The following is an 18,831-nucleotide window of genomic DNA, read 5'->3' as shown; positions in this document are numbered from 1 at the left end:
GATGTTCGCATCATGTTCTAAGCATATCCTACCAACATTCGTCGAAGTATATCCTTTTTAGTATATGCGTAGTACAAGCATAGCATGTACCATAAAAAACATTCTAAATTTCATGTTCTTTGCATGTGCCTCAAAGAATATTCTTGCACCGAATATACTGAGCACATTCGGGTACGTAGTATCTCGGAATATTCGTAAAAGTTTATTCTTAGAATATACCTTAATCGAATATTCTTAGTATATGCGTAAGTATATGCAAAAGTATATGCTTAACACATACTTGTATATACTTTTAAAATATCTTAAAAAGAATATACTGTATGTACCTATAGGAAGAAGAATAATGTTAGCCTATAGATTATCAACTTCGCGTTAAGAATAATTAATCAAATTTATGTATTTTGGTAGGTACTAGTGAACTATCTAATTCATTTTTTTAAACGTTTTAATTGTATGGTAAAAAGTTTAAAACTTAATTCTATTAAAGAAAAATGAGAAATTCTCGTTTCGTTTTCAGTTGAAATGAATATACCATTTTGATTTGAGTTTATACCATAAGCATTTTTACCTATAATTTTCGGGAATCCGGAAACGGCCATTCATATTGTCATTCTGACCCTTGCATTGCATTTTATACCTGCACAAGGGAAGGGGGTAGGTAACAAAAGAGCAAAATATGAAAATAGTTTCCAGTACAGTTATGCATTTATGTCTACGCTGTTAGGTAGGACCAAGTATTTCTAGCTACAAGGACTAAAACATTTTTAAGAACATAAAAAGCAGTTTGAAAATAATAAATTCATATTGGTACTTCAATATTTCCTAAATACCTAGTAAGTAAAAAGTCTATAATGTATATAGATCTATAAATTTTAGTAATTTACATACATATTATATATATTTTGCTATTATATAATTATATAAGCAGCATTTTTATTTTGATGTGCACATAATAACTAAATATATTACTTATATTTTATATATAGGCTACTTACCCATATAATATTTATTATACATAGGGACCTATATAACTAACTAAAGTTTATATATTTTATACTTACTTTTTACGTAATATTGTAGAATGTAATAACTACATTCTCATATGCAATTAGAATATGTAAATATAATATATTAGTAGAACCAAAGAATACTTAGTATTCTTTGGTAGAACCTATAGGATGAGATTGGGTGATGTTGAAAACATACTTCTGAGAAATACAGCACATCCTTGGAATATTCTTCCCATATACTAAAAATATGTGCGATAGTACATTCTAAGTATATACATAGAAGGTATATAGCACTTCCTTGGAATATTCTTCCCATATACTAAAAATATGTGCGATAGTACATTCTAAGTATATAACTATAGGTATATAGTGTTCGTAAATTGTAGAGTTGAGGAACAAAAATGGGAGATTTAAGGAACAAATAAAACGTTGTTTACCCAATGGCTGTATTTTAAGGACTTCTTGTTAAACAAACGTTGAAAGCAACACACTATACAGTAAATAGTAAAGCGGCCAGTAGATGGCACTGCTATAAAAATATTTAATTTATTTATCTATATCCAACACTCCCACTAGATAAACAAATTAAGAAAATAACATTTATCAAATGTTTATTACACTATCTTAACTAAACCAATCTCTTTCAAAAACTTATTATGTTTCACAGAACTCAAGCTTTTTGTCAAGAGATCAGCTGGCATGTTAGCTGTGTCCAAATATTCCAGCTTTATCAAACCTTTGTTTACAGCTTCTTTGACAAAATGATATCGGATATCAATGTGTTTCGTCCTTCTATTCAATACAGGATTTATTGCTAATTTATGAGCTCCCATATTATCATTATATAGTATAACAATTTCATCAATACCCAACATCTCATACAACAAATTTTTTAAAAAAATAGCCTCTTTAGCAGCTTCTGATACTGCTATGTATTCCGCTTCTGTGCTTGACAGAGAAACACTATTCTGTTTTTTGCTTTCCCAGACAATAGGTCCACCAGAAAACTGAAAATAGAAGCCCGTATAAGATTTTCTGTCATGAGAATTACTCCCCCAACTGGCATCTACATAGCCTTTCAAATAATTATCATTTTTTGAAAAAGTTAAACCATAGTCTTTTGTAGCCTTTAAATATTTTAATATTCGTTTTACATGCTTCCAATGCGTTTCTGAATGATAATTATTAAATTGACTGAGATAACTTACAGGATATGAAATGTCTGGTCTTGTCAAAACTGACAAATACATAAGACCACCTATTAAATTCTGATAAGGCACTTGAGCAGATGCATTATCGTCTCTATTCAAATTTAAACTAATTTCCATTGGGGTAGAAACCTCTTTCGAGTCCTCCATATTGAACCTTTTTAACAACTGTTCAATATAGGATTTTTGATCTAAAGTTATAACACCATTCTCTTTATTATGAGTTACTCTCATACCTAAACAATTCTTAATTTCTCCCAAATCTTTAATTCTGAAACATTCATTTAATTTCAACTTTAAATTATCTGATTCATCTGAATCATTAGAAAAAATAAAAAAATCATCAACATAAACAGAGATAATGGTTTTTAGATTATTTTTCATCTTTGTGTATAGACATGGCTCATAATCAGATTTCTTATAACCTAGATTAATTAAGAAATTATCAACTTTTTCATACCAAGACCGAGCTGACTGTTTTAAACCATATATGGCTTTCTTTAGCCTTAATACTTTATTATTTTCAATTTCTAAACCTTCAGGTACTGTCATAAAAACTTTTTCTTTTAAATCACCATTTAAAAAAGCCGTCGCAACATCAAGATGAAAAATATCCAAATTCAAATTTGCTGACAAAGCAAATAAAAGTCTTAATGTAGAATGCCTTATGACTGGAGAAAAGGTTTCATTATAATCAACACCAAATTTTTGAGTGTAACCTTTTGCTACCAGTCTTGCACGATATTTCACTTTACCTGAGTTATCAACCTTTTTCTTGTATACCCACTTACACTTCACTACACAACCATCTTCAGGAACATCAACCACTTCCCATGCTGAGTTATCCTCGAAAGACTGCAGTTCTTCTGTCATAGCCCCTAACCATAAGTTACTATCTGGTCTAGACATGGCATCCTCGACACTAACCGGATCAGAGTCACTATCCGAGCACAAATAAGTCACAAACTCATCAAACCTTTTTGGCTTAGGTATTCTTGTTGATCTCCTGATTTCATCCACTGGCAAATTCGGCAAGTCACATACATAATCGGGATCATTGTTCTCAACAATTTCATCAGTCGATGTGTTCTCTTCAACCTGATGATTCTGATCCTGACATGATGTATTATTATCTCCCACTGAATCTAACATTTCTTTTGCCCCATGTTCACCTTCTAAATCAACATGAATCACTTCACACCTTTTTGTGTCTTCCATAATTTGTACGTCTCTACTTACTATTATTTCTTTAGTGGTCGGATTATACACCCTGTATCCTTTCGTAGTCTCAGAGTATCCTACTAAAATGTGCAGAATAGCCTTTTTCTCCCATTTTGATCTTTTTTCTTTTGGAACATGTACCATCACCTTGCTGCCAAATATTCTAAGACCACTAACGTCAGGTTTGCTATCTGTCCACATTTCAAATGGTGTTTTCTTTAAGCCGGAAGCCAGCGATCTATTTTTTAGATAAACAGCTGTGTTTACAGCTTCAGCCCAAAACATTTTTTCAAGATTAGCATCAAACAACAGACATTTTGCCTTTTCTATGATTGTCCGATTTAAACGTTCTGCTACACCATTTTGTTCAGGAGTGTAGGGATTCGTTTTTTGATGTATAATACCATTTACAGTTAAATATTCTTCAAATTCTTTTGAACAAAACTCTCCACCATTGTCACTTCGCAAAGTTTTTATATGGACACCCTTCTGGTTTTCTGCCATACTTTTAAAATTTTTAAAACAATTAAAAACTTCACTTTTTGTTTTAATAAAATAAATGAATACCATTTTACTAAAATCATCTTGGAAAGTAACAAAATATTTAGAGCCACCTAATGATTTGTTTTCCATGGGCCCGCATACATCGCTGTGAATAAGCTGTAATAAACTACTGGCCCTGTGACCTTTTTCTGGAAACGGTAATCTCGTTTGTTTCCCCTCACAACAAACTATACAGTTTTGCTTGTTAATATCAATTTTCCCAGTCACATTCAGTCCATCTACTATTCCATCTTTCATTTTATTTAGATATAGGCTATTTAGATGACCGAAACGTCTGTGCCAGGTATCCCCAGTTACAAATAAACAATTTTTACGATCTGAAATACATTCAGTATTCAATTTATAAACACCATCTATCAATTCAGCTGTTGCAATAATTCCATTTTTATTGTATATTTTGCAACCTGCATTTTCAAATATAACTTCATTTCCATTTTTAATCAATTGAGAAACAGATAAAAGATTTGTCGTCAGATCAGGAACATATAATATATTATTGATGCTTACCTCTAATCTCTTTTTATCGACAATTGTGGTTACCATCATATCACCAGCACATTTCACTTCCAAACTTTCACTGTTAGCCACAGTTATATTGGACGAACTTGCATCTCGGATATTTGTCAACCAATCTTTTCTCGCTGTAAGATGCGTGCTGCATCCAGAATCGACATAAAAATCTGTAGATTTAAAGTTTCCACTTAAGAATGTTGCACTAAACGCATTATTATTAGCACTAGGGCACTTATTCATATAATGACCTTTTTGTTTACACCGGAAGCAGGTTATGTTTTTCTTGTTAACTTTTTTGACATGCTTAGTGCTAACTTCACTCGACTTTGACATAAAAGCTGTCTGCTTTTCACTGTTAGTGCTGTCTATCTGCATATCTAGCAATTTAGATTTGATTACATCAGTGGTAATAGATATCCCCGAATGTTCAATTGCCAATAACATTGGAGTATACTGTTCCGGAAGTCCCGCTAGGAGAAGCGATCCCAACCACAAGTCATCAATTTGGAAACCAGTCCTATTCAACTTCTGTGCAGTTTCGATCACCTGATTCACATAGGATTCCATGGAACTGCAATTTTCCAACCTTAGTGATATGAGTGTTCGAAGCAATCCTATTTTCCTCGAAAAACCTGAGTCTTCGAATAACTTTTTCAGCTTATCCCATACATCTTTCGCCGTTTCAGCTTCTTTCACATGCAAATATATGGATGGATCCAAAGTCAATATTAACTTAGCTTTGGCTTTGGCAACAAGCGTTGTGTCTTGTTCAGTTCCCTGAATACACTTTGTTAGTCCTTCTAGAACAAAGACATTCTCAACCGCGAACGACCAGTCCTGGTAGTTATCTCTACCGGTTAAACGCGGCACACTTGTAAGATAATTCACCGCCATTTTCGATACTGTTAATAACCACGTTGTTAACCAACAAACCGACTAACTAACTTTTTATCGAATGAACACACACTGTTTTGATTTGAACGACCAGAAAATCTTCCACTTAATCGTTTGAGCCCATAACCTGTTCGTAAATTGTAGAGTTGAGGAACAAAAATGGGAGATTTAAGGAACAAATAAAACGTTGTTTACCCAATGGCTGTATTTTAAGGACTTCTTGTTAAACAAACGTTGAAAGCAACACACTATACAGTAAATAGTAAAGCGGCCAGTAGATGGCACTGCTATAAAAATATTTAATTTATTTATCTATATCCAACATATAGCACTTCCTTGGAATATTCTTCCCATATACTAAAAATATGTGCGATAGTACATTCTAAGTATATAAATAGAAGGTTTATAGCACCTCCTTAGAATCTTCTAAAAAGTATGTTCTTGGTATATACTGAAAAGAAGTGCGGTAGTACATTCTAAGTATATACATAGAACGTTTAAGTACTGTAATGTAGTATATACTCAGTATATGCTCTGCACATTCGCAATGGTAATTACGCATATTCTAAGTATATACTTTTTCTGAAAAGTATGTTCTATGAATCTACTAAGAACATGAAATTGTTATGTGGGTTCTGCTTCCCATATTCTATACCTATTAGATTGTAGATCATCGTTAATAATTTTCCCCTCCATTTTTAATTAGCTCTTTTTGTGAGTTTCATCTGGACCAGATGTTTTTTTTTCTGTTTCATTTTGTTAATTACATATGTGTAAATATTCATCATATGGTAGGTACCTATTTCATTCTCTCTCATGTCTTCCATTGTGTATTATTCCTCTTTAGGGCTTTCTTTGCATCTATATAATTCTGTGAAGTGTGTTTCCCATGATCCATTGCCAATTTTAACCAGTGCATTTTCTTTGTTGAACTTTTAGATATAGTAGTTCCATTTTATCTTTGCCCATGTGGCACGATGCATTTTCAGTATACAAAATGTTCAAAATTTTCATACAGTATACAAAATGTATATACACATCGACGTTCGTTTCACTTTATGTTTTGACTTAATTTGTTTGAAAATGAATCGTGAGCCATGGAAAAAGTTATAGTGGAAGAACTTTATCCAAATAATTTAGCTTTGGTCGATGTTCATTTACTTCTTGCTTATTTTTTACGTTTGATTTTGCTTTCGCATTCTGTATCGAACCATTCTTTCCTTCTATTTATTTCTCTCTGTCCTAGGACCTCTTCAGCTGAATTCAAAATGGTTTTTTTTTATATATATTTCCATATTTCCTCTGTGTTATTCATAGATATATAATACCTATGGTGTATGTATTATATCTCTATGGTGTTATTTGCTTCTGTTAGGTCTTTTAGTTTACTTTTAAACTGTGGTCACTATATGTGGTCACGGTTTAAAAGTAAGGCCATATTTCATTTTATATTGTGTCCACGTTCCATCGTCTATTGTTTTGTCTTGTTGAGTCTACAATCTACAAGATAAATCGATAAGAGTATTAGTCATTTATTGTATGACATATTCATAATCAAAAGCAAAACCATTTTTATTGGGAAAAAAATGTTTTTAAATTTTTTACCATGGAAGTAAATATTCATGTTACGCCTATGTTTTACTTGTTCAAATGTTGAAATTGACAATTGACAGGAGACAATGAAATGACAAATGACATCATGGCGGACACGATTGTTTGGATTTAAAAGTTGGTTTATAATCCAGAAAATAAATTTAATTTATATTATCTAATTATACTAGTTATATAAATAAAAACATCTAGAATCGTTGTCTGCCACAATATCTTGATACAATGGCCAACGGACCGATAGCAGAAAGAAATCGAGGTAATTTTCAACTTATAACCTATGTTTTTGCGGCAAATCTTAACAGAAACTTTGTTTTAGATGCCACTATTTATGTGGGAGGCCTAGATGATAAAGTTTCGGAGTCCTTATTGTGGGAGCTCTTTGTACAAGCAGGGCCTTTAGGTAAGTTACAAAATATTGATCAATTTGTTGTCTAACCTCTTCTTGGGCTTTTTCCCATTATGAGTTTACCATTTTCGTCCTCCACAGCAGTCCATTCTACCAGTCACCTTATCTGAAGTCTCTTTCTAGCATAGCATGTCCTGTCCCAATCCAATATTCTTTTTGGCCACCTGTGCTCTGGCATTCTTGGTACATTGCTGTAGGGCTGCAGGCTGTTTTACAATTTTTTGTAATTTAGCATTCTACTTCCATTCTGTTCCATATTTCCTCTGTTCTTATTATATCTATTTTTACAGATAGATCACAAAAGGTATGCTTGGAGAAACAGGGATGTAAGGTTTACTCTGAACCAATCAACTTAAAATTAGGTGTACCACAGAGGAGCGTTTTGGGGCCATTTCTCTTTTTGGTCTATATAAATTACCTGTCAAATGCGGTGGTTAGTGGTTCCTCAAACCTTGTAAACTTCGCTGATGACTCAAATGTGCTGTTTTGGGAAGATACATTAGAAACACTCCACACAGTGGCAGAACAAACTCTGGACAAGGCTTAACAGTGGTTCAGTGGAAATAGGCTGGTGCTTAATACTGATAAGACAATTTTTGTTTACTTTAGAACCGGCAGATCACTAGAACAGTTCCAAGATACAGTCAATCTTGTATCACAAAACACAGAACCTTCTAGATCAGTTAGGTTTCTTGGTCTTCATATTGACCAGAACCTAAATTGGGGAACAAATAAAAAATGCGACAAAAAAACTAAACAGAGCCTGCGGCTCATTAAGAGTATTGAAATCCTATCTAGACCAATCTTACTTTCAGTATATTATGCAAACTTTTATTCTATTATGCGATATGGAATGATCTTCTGGGGTGCTTTAGTGGATAGCTCAACTGTCTTCATAGTCCAAAAAAGGCAGTCTGGGTCATCTTAGGATTAAAGGTAGGAAAATCCTGTAGAGGCTGATTCAAATCACTGAATATACTTATTTTCTCAGCTATCTATATAAATGAATGTGTTATGTTCGTCTTTAAAATTTTACTTTGTTTTATCACCTGCTTCCAAATCATGAATATAATACAAGAAGCCTTAATTTGAATTTCACACTTCACAGATTGTCTCTAACAGAGAGAAGTCTTTGTATGCGTGTTAAATTTTACAATAGTCTACCATCTGACATTCAACGGGAAACAAGCTATAAAGCTTTTAAAAGAACGGTTTTTCAACACCCGAGTAACATTGAGCCCTATACTGTAGTGGAGTATGTGGCCTATCAGCTTTGATCAGCATATGTAATTTGTATTGTTTATATATTTTAATCCATAATGTTAATATATTGTTTTTAATATGTGATTAATAATGTTACGTTATTTGCTCAATTATGTTAAAAATTTGTGCAAATAAAAATTTACTCTACTCTATCCTCTCAAGTCATTTGTAGTGCATCTGGACATCTGCTCATAAAGTCCAATTCAACTGTTCTTATTTTATTTCGTATTGTTGCTGTCATTGGACATACTTCCGCTCCATATGTTTGCTATTTTTATATCTTTCATAGTTTTATATCGTTCAAGTACCAACTCGACTTATCATTGACCCTAAATATATAAAAGTCTTACAACTCTTAATAGTCTCTTTTAAACTTAAGTTCAAATCTGATACCCCGGATCCAATACATAAGTATTCAGTCCCACACATATTTATCTTGAGTCCCCATAGCTCATACACTTCCTTTAATTTCCTTGTCATATATTCCAGGTTTTCCCTGTCTTGTGCAAAACTTGGTCATCAGCAAAAAGTAGTGAATGTAATATATTATTATCTTGTACTGATATGCCCATCATTCCACACCTTCTATACTATCTTTTCAAAGATTGATCAATGTATTTAAAAGGTGTAGGTGATAGTAGCGATGTTGAAAAAGTAACTATTCGTTACAAAGTAGTCGATACTTACGAATACTGAGATTAACGATTACTATATAGAGAGGCAAATCGTTACTTTGATTACTCTGATTACCTCGTATCAGAGCGAGTAACGACTATTGTATCTACTTTGATTACTCTGATTACTTCGTACCAATCATATCAGAGCAAGTAATGACTATTGTATCTATTTTGATTACTCTGATTACTTCGTACCAATCGTATTAGAGTGAGTAACGACTGTTGTATCTACTTTGATTACTTCATACCAATAGTATTAGAGCGAGTAACGACTATTGTATATACTTTGATTACTCAGATTACTTCGTACCAATCGTATCAGAGTGAGTAACGACTACTGTATCTACTTTGATTACTTCGTACCAATCGTATCAGAGCGAGTAACGACTATTGTATCTACAACCTACCTACTGAGAAATACGATTTTCGATATGATTACCGGTACTCAAATACAAAAGTAACAAAAGTAATCATACGAGTAGTAATCAAAGAAACGAATATTGTAAATGATTACTTGTGATAACGGAATATCTATACAAAATACCTACCTACTGAGAAATACGATTTTTTTTTTATGATTACTGGTACTCAAGTACAAAAGTGATCATAGTAATCAAAGTAACGAATACTGTAAATGATTACTTTATACAAAAGTAACGATTTGTAACGAATACTCGAAAGTAACTATAATCAACATCACTAGGTGATAGACCACATCCCTGTTTGAGGCCTTTTGTTGCGATAGTTGTTTTTGGTATGTTTTATTGATGGATGTTCATTGCCTAACTTTATTTGCACCTGTGTTTCTTTATAGTCTCTGTGTTATACTCACCGATTTCTCTCTAACGTGCATTCTTCTCATTGCTTCCCACAGTTTTTTCATGTCTAACCTATTAATATGTTTTAGTCAATGTACATATGCCAAAAGATCGAGTAACGACCATGCACCAGGGCTATGGGTTTGTAGAATTTATGGGAGAGGAGGATGCAGATTATGCTATTAAAATTATGAATATGATAAAATTGTATGGGAAGCCTATAAGAGTAAACAAAGCTTCGGCTCATCAGAAAAACTTAGATGTAGGAGCTAACATTTTTATTGGAAATTTAGACCCAGAAGTAGACGAAAAATTACTCTATGATACTTTTTCCGCATTTGGAGTAATATTACAAACACCTAAGGTATACATATATAGTGATGAACGCGCTAATAACCAGCAAAAAACGCAAAAGATGGAGTTAATTAGTTATTAATTAAGTTGTGTAATGAAAAGAAAAGAAAAATTTTGGAGCGACATTCACTAGGAGACCAAATATAAAAGAAGAAATCCAAGCGAGAATTATGGCTGGTAATCGTTGTATCTTTGCTCTAAACAACTTATTAAGAAATAAGAACATATCTAGAGGGGCTAAGATAAGAATATACAAGACAGTGATAAGACCTATAGTCTTGTATGCCAGTGAAACATGGACGATGAACAAATCTGAGCAAGTCATGCTTAAAGTGTGGGAAAGTCCTAAGAAAAATATTTGGCGGAAAGATATGGAATGGAATGTGGATAAGAAGACCAAATGTAGAATTGGAGAGGATGTATGGTGAACCAAACAGTAGGGATCATAAAATCACAAAGACTGAGATGGTTGGGACATATCCAAAGGATGCCAAACACGAGACTTCCCAAAAAAATACTAATGGGAGGAATAGGATTAAAGAAGAAGAAAGGTAGACCGAAAACCAGATGGAAGAAAGATGTTGAAAAAGACATAGAAGAACTGAAAATCACAAATTGGAAAAATAAAACAGCAAATTGGAGAGATTGGAAAGGAATAGTAAACCAAGCCATGGGCCTTCTAGGCCTGGAGAGCTAAGCTATTATATATAATGAAAAGAATTTACATTCTATTTAGCGTCCCATCTTTAGATGTATCAGAGGAATATGTCAACCAGGGTTGGCAAAAACCAAGGTTTTTTTTCCAAAAAAACCAAAAAAAAAACAGGTTTTTTTATTTAAACCAGGTTTATTTGTTACAAAGTATAATAAGTCTAAATACAGTGGAACCCCGATAAGTCGGCCCCCGATAATCCGGAAGTCCGGTTAACCCGGACCGATTTTCATCAGATAAACATTTTGATTTTCAATATTTTGTATTTTTCAATTTAATTGTGGCTTATTTCCAATCAAAATAGTTAATTATTAGACAAACCTTTCAACAATAAAAATGTATGTAATATAATATTTGAGAGATAATGTGTACTTATGTGTGTAATTTGAACTATGCGATATTAAAAATGACTCATAGCACACGCCGCAGAAACAACAGCCACCTGTCTGTAGTATCTATTCCTTTTTATTTCAAACTGTCAGCATTATTTAGGAAAGACTATTTAAAAAATTCTTTTATAAACAATGGTCTTTAGTATTGTGTGTCTTGTATTGTTCGCTTCCATTTGCTTACGTTTGGGTTTGGTGTTTTTTTTAGTACATAATTTTAATGAGTAGGTTACTGTGCATATTTATAAATATATTTCATGTTATTTCAATTCTAACGGAGTTTATCTGTAAGTATACCGTATTTTATTAATTTTTACCATATTCTCCGGCTATCTCGGATTTTCGATAACCCGGATCGGTCGCGGTCCCGATTAATCCGAGTTATCGAGGTTCCACTGTACTTTAAAAATGAATAAATTATTTTATAAATTAATAGTAATAAACAATGAAAAAAATGATTAAGACAACGTGATTTTTTATTTACACACACAAAAAATAATATGACAAAAAAACATCTTCAAACGTAATAATATTCAAAATAATAAGTTCGAGAGTAAAAAATTTGAATTTATTTATCTTAATTTTCTTCATTTGCAGCAGCTGTATTAAAAACTTAAAATAAAAACACCAGTTTGGAAGCTCAGTAATAAACCAGGTTTTTTTCTTATAAATCCAGTTGGTTTAAACCAAGTTTTTAAGCATGTTGGTTTAAACCTGCCAACCCTGATTGTCAACTAAAACTGTCACAGTGGCAGTTGCCAAACTCGTCCAATACGTCTAAAGGTGTGAAACAATAAATAGAATATAAATGTATAGGTTTTTGTCGCTAAAATTCCCACCTACATTAGTTTCATTTCTGTTATCTCACAACCTAATATGTTTTCCATCTTTTTGCGTTATTTTCCCGGTTATTAGCGCGCTCATCACTGTATACAAGATAAATATTAAGAGGAGGGTATAGTTTGAAATCAACATTTCAGGCACATTTTTGTGAATATTTTTTAAAACTATGGTAGAATTATTTTATTTTTAAATTAAATAAATATATTCCGTACAATTAAAAAATATTAAAAAAAAATTCAAGGCAAAATATTGAAAAATACGCCAATGGTGGAAAATTTTTACAGACACTTCCAAAAAAATGGATTTTGCGCTGGACATCAGAACTCATCATTGAATCATGTGAAACAAAAGATTCAAAAAGATTTTAGTAGCTTATAAGTTTATCTAGGTAAAGCTGTCGAGTTTTTTAGTTTTAAAGAGTTTTGACTTCTTGGTATCACCCAGAGGTCAAAATAACAAAAATTTTTGTTAAAGGTAAAAATCAAAATATGTATGTTTACAATGTCCACCACCTTTAAAAACAGCAGTTTTGAGAAAAACGCATTTAGAGTTTTGGCAACTTTTAATTTCAATTTCTTTTTTGTATGACAAATTCTAAAGTGATGCACACTGGAATGTTTTTGAATCGAGGAGTAATTTACAAAAGAGAAGGTGAACAGCTCAAATGGGTATAACCTTAAAACCAATGATGATAAAGTAGTTTAACAAACTTTGTTTGGAAGCCTATTATAATATATACAGGCTATACACTCCGTGCGGAGTTGGATCCACTCTTATTGAGCTCATTGACTCATTTATTGTGGTGAGTCACTCCACATTCTTTATTCTCTCCAGTTTAGTCTAATCTAGGGTTCCTCTTAGCGTTCTCTATTATTTTCCTCCATATATCCCGGCCCTGTATTTTCTGTCTCCATCTTGGCACTTTCGATCTTTTTATGTCCTCTAATACCTGGTCTTCCTTTCGCCCTTGTTATATTTGGGTTCCACATTGTAACTTTCCTTGCATCTTTTTCTTCGACCATTCTTTTTTTTTAGCCTATTAATTAAGCTTTAAAATGAGACATTGTAAGGCTCATTTGCATGCGTGGAAGCCGAGTTACGATCAATCAAGTTTCGAAAAATACTTATTTTGCAATTTGCATTGTGCACTAATTTTACAATATCTTGAGTTCTAATTGTTGGATTTAAGGTTAGTAAACGTTTTTTTCTTCGTTTTTTATTAAGGAACAAATTTTATTTGAAATATTTTTTTATCTCTTTTAGTACATGAGCCAGAGCCTTATAAATAATTAAATTGTTTATAACAATTTTTTGACCACTCGGATCGAAATCCACCCTCGAAATTCGTAATCAGCACCCAAAAATCCATAAGAAACCGTTGAGTTTGTCCATCAGAATTGAAAAGGACACGGTGACCTCTATTTGGCGCCTAGACTATTCTTGAAATTATGTACATTTATTTAAAATAACAAAAAATATTGAAAATTTCAAAATTTTCAAACCATACACCCCTTATCACGTCGTATGAGGATGTAATGAGTTAAGACTTATACTCTGAACTGAAATTAATTTTCATCTTAGAAGGTCATATATCCAATGGCATACATGCGAGCCGTCCGCACATTGTTTGAGGCACTATGTGGCTCACATGTGTGCCATCCACACGTAAAGTGTTAAAATATCATTCATTGATTTACTTTGTAGATTATGAGAGATCCTGATACTGGTAACTCCAAAGGGTTCGCTTTCATCAATTTTGCAAGCTTCGAAGCATCAGATGCCTCCATCGAAGCCATGAATGGCCAATATTTGTGCAATAGACCCATATCAGTGTCTTATGCTTTCAAGAAAGACTCAAAAGGAGAGAGGCATGGATCTGCAGCTGAACGTCTTCTTGCTGCTCAGAATCCATTATCACAGGCTGATAGGCCTCATCAACTGTTTGCTGATGCACCTCCAATAGGTATATTTATTGTGTTATTTTTATTTATTGATTCCACAAGTGAAAAGGGCTAATTAGGGTATGTTATTTGTGTTTTAAAATTAAAATAAACATTTCCTTTGTAGGTTTGATGCCCATGTCCATGGCCCCACCTCCTCCACCAGTCATAATGACAGGAATGATGCCCCCACCGCCTCCAACACTATCAAACTTGCCACCTCCTCCTCCACCTGTACCACCACCAGGAATGGGAAGTTCCTTCCCAGCAGGAATACCACCTCCTCCATTACCTCCCTCCCAACCACCCTTACCACCTGGTGCACCACCAACGATGCCAACTGCGGCAGGAGCCCAAGCCAGACCCCCTTTACCACCGCCTCCAGTGGCACCTCATGGACTGATACCTCCACCTCCAACGTGGACAGGTGCAGCTCCTGGGAGCTTGCCCATTCCTCCAGGTCCACCGACTCCTGCAGGAGGTGCTTCATTTGGTGGAATGTTCCCGCCTCCCCCACCACCCGGAGGAAGACCACCACCGCCTAACTGGAGGCCTCCTCCACCACCACCACCAGGTTTTGCCGGAGGTAGACCAGCTTTCCCTGTAAGGGGACCTCCACCACCCCCACCTACTTTTGATACTAAAATTTGAGATGTTTGTAATAAAGTATAAGTATTTTTAAGTACATTATTTGTTTTATTAAAAAAAATAGTTTATTTACATATAATAGAAGAAAACCTTAATAAGTAAGTCTAGCTATTTTCTGATATACTGACTACATTGCTACTGCTAGAACCATTCGTAGTAGAGTCATTTTTTGGTCTTTTGTCCCTATTTTTCCTTTGATTTCTTTTTGAATACTGTTTTTCATCATTATTCCTTGGTTTTTGTTTATTACCCTTAGTCTGACTGTTGAAAAATAGTATTTGCCCAGGAGCTTGATACCTAAAATGAAACAACTACAGTATTTGTAACACAGCAGGTAAAAATTAAAACATTTAATATAATTCTCATCAGTCTTTGATCCATCTATTGGGACCGTGCAAGTTCGGCAAAGCGACCTCTATTTCTACGCTCTGTACTTTTATTCGCACTTTTAATTATATTGGCCAATTACATTAGTCCTGGTTGCTGGATAATTGTCAAGACCATAGTCCAAAAAAATAATAAGAAGAAAAAAACATAGATATATAATACTCTAGATTGCGCCCTGCGATCTTAAAATGGGTGACGGTTGCGACAGAGATAAATGAGCCTATTTGGTCGGTAGTCTCTTTTTAATTTAAGGGAAATATCGACGACGTGAATATCCCACTTCATCGAGTAATATGTGTTGACAGTTGGAGCGGGTGGTGACGGGAAATGGTCTTTGGTTTTCGGACGTGGATAATCGTGGTTCGAATCCCATACCAACTTTACTTTTTTTATTTTTATTTAATCAATATTGCGTTTATTAGATATTTTTACATCTGAAAAATTGACCTAAGTAAATCTAGCAGATAATAAATGTATGTATAGTAAGTTAATATTGGAATACATAATTTGTGAACTGCAAAGTAAAATAAAAGTCATTCGTTATTAATATAAATTCGTCCTTATTCGAATGATGTGAATGTTTGTTTTGCTTCTACTTTTTTAAAAAATTGTAACAATAATTTCATAAATAAAAATAATGTCTATAATTACTTATAATTGAATCGGTCATTTCAAAAACAGCAAAGTCCACAATTTTCAGAAACTAACTTTTTGAGAGGAATAGACTCCTTTAAGATAAACGTTGTATACAAAAACGACACCAGTCCAGTAAAAACATTAGGAACAAAACTACAATATAACTCTGAATTTTGATGTCATCCATTTCATCCATCTTTCGACTAGGTATATAGTTAGTTTTCTTTGCTCTTCTGTAAAATTAGGAATATGTGACTCACGTTGTTTTGGAAATGACCGATTCAATTAATAAATCGATCGTACATTATGTTGATATTAATTATTGGTAATTTTTTACGAATATTTTTAACAATTACTTTATACCTACTATTCTACAATTAACTTATTAAAAAAATAACATTGGCTTTTATATTTTTAAAAATCTATAGGTACCTACACAGTTTTTCTTATTTGTTATATATTTCTTTGCATAGATTTATTTTAGAGATGTAAAAATATCTAATAAACGCAATATTGATTAAATTAAAAATAAAAAAAGTAAAGATTGGTATGAGATTCGAACCAGGATTATCCACGTCCGAAGACAAACGACCAGTTCTCGTCGCCATCCGCTCGAACTGTCAAACCATCTAAAATCCTCGACGACAGAGTAGGATAGTGACGTCGTCGATACTCCCCTTGAATTAGAAAGAGACTACCGACCAAATAGGCTCATTTATCTCTGTCGCAACCGTCACCCATTTTAAGATCGTAAGGCGCAATCTAGAGTATTATATATCTATGGAAAAAAATAAGATGCAGGTTATGTTTAGCAAACGTAAACAATTGTATGTAGTAAATAAAATCCGTTATTAAAATGCAGTACTGCAAGCAAAATACAATTAATTAAATTTACCTTTATATAATAATTGCATATCATATCAATATTGTGGAGCAATATATAATTTTTCTGAGTCAATGACAGAAGGTATGAAATATACGTCAATTTGACAATATGAATTATTTAAGATAGTTGCAATATTTCTCCGCGACTCACGCACGGTCGTTTCTCGTTTCCCTTTCCAAGTACTTGCACACCGCGAATAGTTTATTTTTTAATCAAGAGGAGTAAACTAAAAAGACAAATTCACACCCAAGAAAGTCACTAGAAATATCACCAAATACATCTTTTTTTATTGATCATGTCGGCCCTCAATGGTAATCCATAAATATTATATTAATATGTCACTAAAGGGTAACAACTGTATTTTATATAAAAGCAGATTAAAAATCTGAGAATTAAAGGAATAACAGAAAACAGGAAAAATCACTGATATAACTTAATTAACCTATGAAATGTCAATTGTGTCAAAATTTTATAACATTAGAGTAAACTTGCTTGCGGTTGGACCAATTACAAACAAGCATTACAGCGTGGTAAATTTGAATCACTCCTCTTGGTTTAAAAACAAACCATAGTATATGTAACTTTTATTTATATAAACAAATCAATTGAAAGCTTCCACATTTACCCTAATTCTTCAGTATCTATGCTCTCAGAAGACAAATATATATGGATCATTGGCAGTCTTCGTTTCACCACTATTTGATCAAGTTCTGGCAACAGAGGATCCCAGTATTCTTCAACACTAAAACAGAATATCAGAAAATTGTCCATACACTGCCTTTACAAAAACATACAGTCTATAACATATTTTTGTTATTTGATGTAGAGTGTTATTGAATTCTCTTTTCATAATTTCTGCACAAGTTATGCATTTTCCTACAGATGATCCGAAACCCGTCCATACAACATGTTTGGCTTCTCGGAATTCATTTATAGCGTGTGGTAGAAGATTTCTAATTTTGCTACCTCCCCGTACCTAAAAAAACATTTTATGTTGTGAGAATACATAGCTATCAAAAATAGAACATGCAGTCCATAAAATATTCCTGGAAAATAACCTGAAACCATGGAAAAGAAAGTGCGAAGGAATGCAAGTAAGAAATGAATACCTATATACCCTAAGTTTTGCTGACAACCAAATAGTGATTTCACAAGATGAAGATGACTTCGGCTTTATGATGAGAAAACTGAAAAAAGAATGGAATGGAAATAAACCTAGAGAAAACTGACTAAGGAGAAGCTTCAGAATAACAAGAAGAGATATAAAAAATAACAGAAACCAAGAAAATAATGGGAATGAACTTGAATAATAGACATTGATCACATGTGATTAACCTGGTAAGGACATGTCAGAAGAACAGACAAAACACGTTGGATAAACAGAGTGGAGCCTGAAAGGAAGAAGGTAAAGAGGCAGACTCCGAAGATCTTCCAGAGATGAAGTGGACAAAGCAATGGAAAGAAGAAATCTGCAAAGAAGGGTACTGGCTAACAGAAACAACTGGAGAGAACTACTGAGTGAAGGAATACAGTGAAAACTGTGGAAATTCTTAGTATAGGTATAATATATAAAAATACATAAATGACCATTTCAAAATTACCTGCATCCATAGAAAATTCTCTGGAAGTTTAGGTATAGGTATTTTATTTCTCTCTAAAGGTTCTTCGATATTCTTTCCTTTTTTGTAATTTTCCATTATTTTAATTTAAATTTTTAGTATGTTTTTTATTTTATCAAAGTTTGGTTAACTTTAATTTAACTTTAACATAAGGTAAAATATGGTTAGATGCTATAAGAAAATTGGCCTTAATTAAACAAAAACAGAAGAAAGGGACAAGTATTCTTCTGTT

The 18,831-nt window shown here is 33.1% G+C and overlaps 3 protein-coding genes across 3 annotated transcripts; 1 reads left to right on the top strand and 2 right to left on the bottom strand.

Moving 5' to 3' along the window:
• Positions 1-1,564: 1,564 nt before the first annotated feature.
• On the bottom strand, positions 1,565-4,891 carry LOC126883849 (uncharacterized). Its single transcript, XM_050649525.1, has 2 exons — positions 4,511-4,891; positions 1,565-1,582 (listed from the first exon to the last, which is right to left on the bottom strand). Exons 1-2 carry the CDS (start codon positions 4,889-4,891, stop codon positions 1,565-1,567), a joined length of 399 nt encoding a protein of 132 aa, XP_050505482.1.
• A 2,201-nt stretch (positions 4,892-7,092) lies between these two features.
• LOC126884138 (splicing factor 3B subunit 4) lies at positions 7,093-15,108 on the top strand. Its single transcript, XM_050649998.1, has 5 exons — positions 7,093-7,277; positions 7,338-7,421; positions 10,275-10,549; positions 14,188-14,446; positions 14,551-15,108. Exons 1-5 carry the CDS (start codon positions 7,244-7,246, stop codon positions 15,072-15,074), a joined length of 1,176 nt encoding a protein of 391 aa, XP_050505955.1. The 5' UTR covers positions 7,093-7,243; the 3' UTR covers positions 15,075-15,108.
• On the bottom strand, positions 15,097-18,793 carry LOC126884141 (ribonuclease P protein subunit p25-like protein). Its single transcript, XM_050650002.1, has 4 exons — positions 18,582-18,793; positions 17,775-17,956; positions 17,606-17,722; positions 15,097-15,368 (listed from the first exon to the last, which is right to left on the bottom strand). Exons 1-4 carry the CDS (start codon positions 18,675-18,677, stop codon positions 15,176-15,178), a joined length of 588 nt encoding a protein of 195 aa, XP_050505959.1. The 5' UTR covers positions 18,678-18,793; the 3' UTR covers positions 15,097-15,175.
• Between the last annotated feature and the right edge of the window lie 38 nt (positions 18,794-18,831).

Source organism: Diabrotica virgifera, chromosome 4 (assembly GCF_917563875.1).
Source record: "Diabrotica virgifera virgifera chromosome 4, PGI_DIABVI_V3a".
Taxonomy (NCBI): Eukaryota; Metazoa; Arthropoda; class Insecta; order Coleoptera; family Chrysomelidae; genus Diabrotica; species Diabrotica virgifera.
This window is presented reverse-complemented; position numbering and strand designations above follow the sequence as displayed.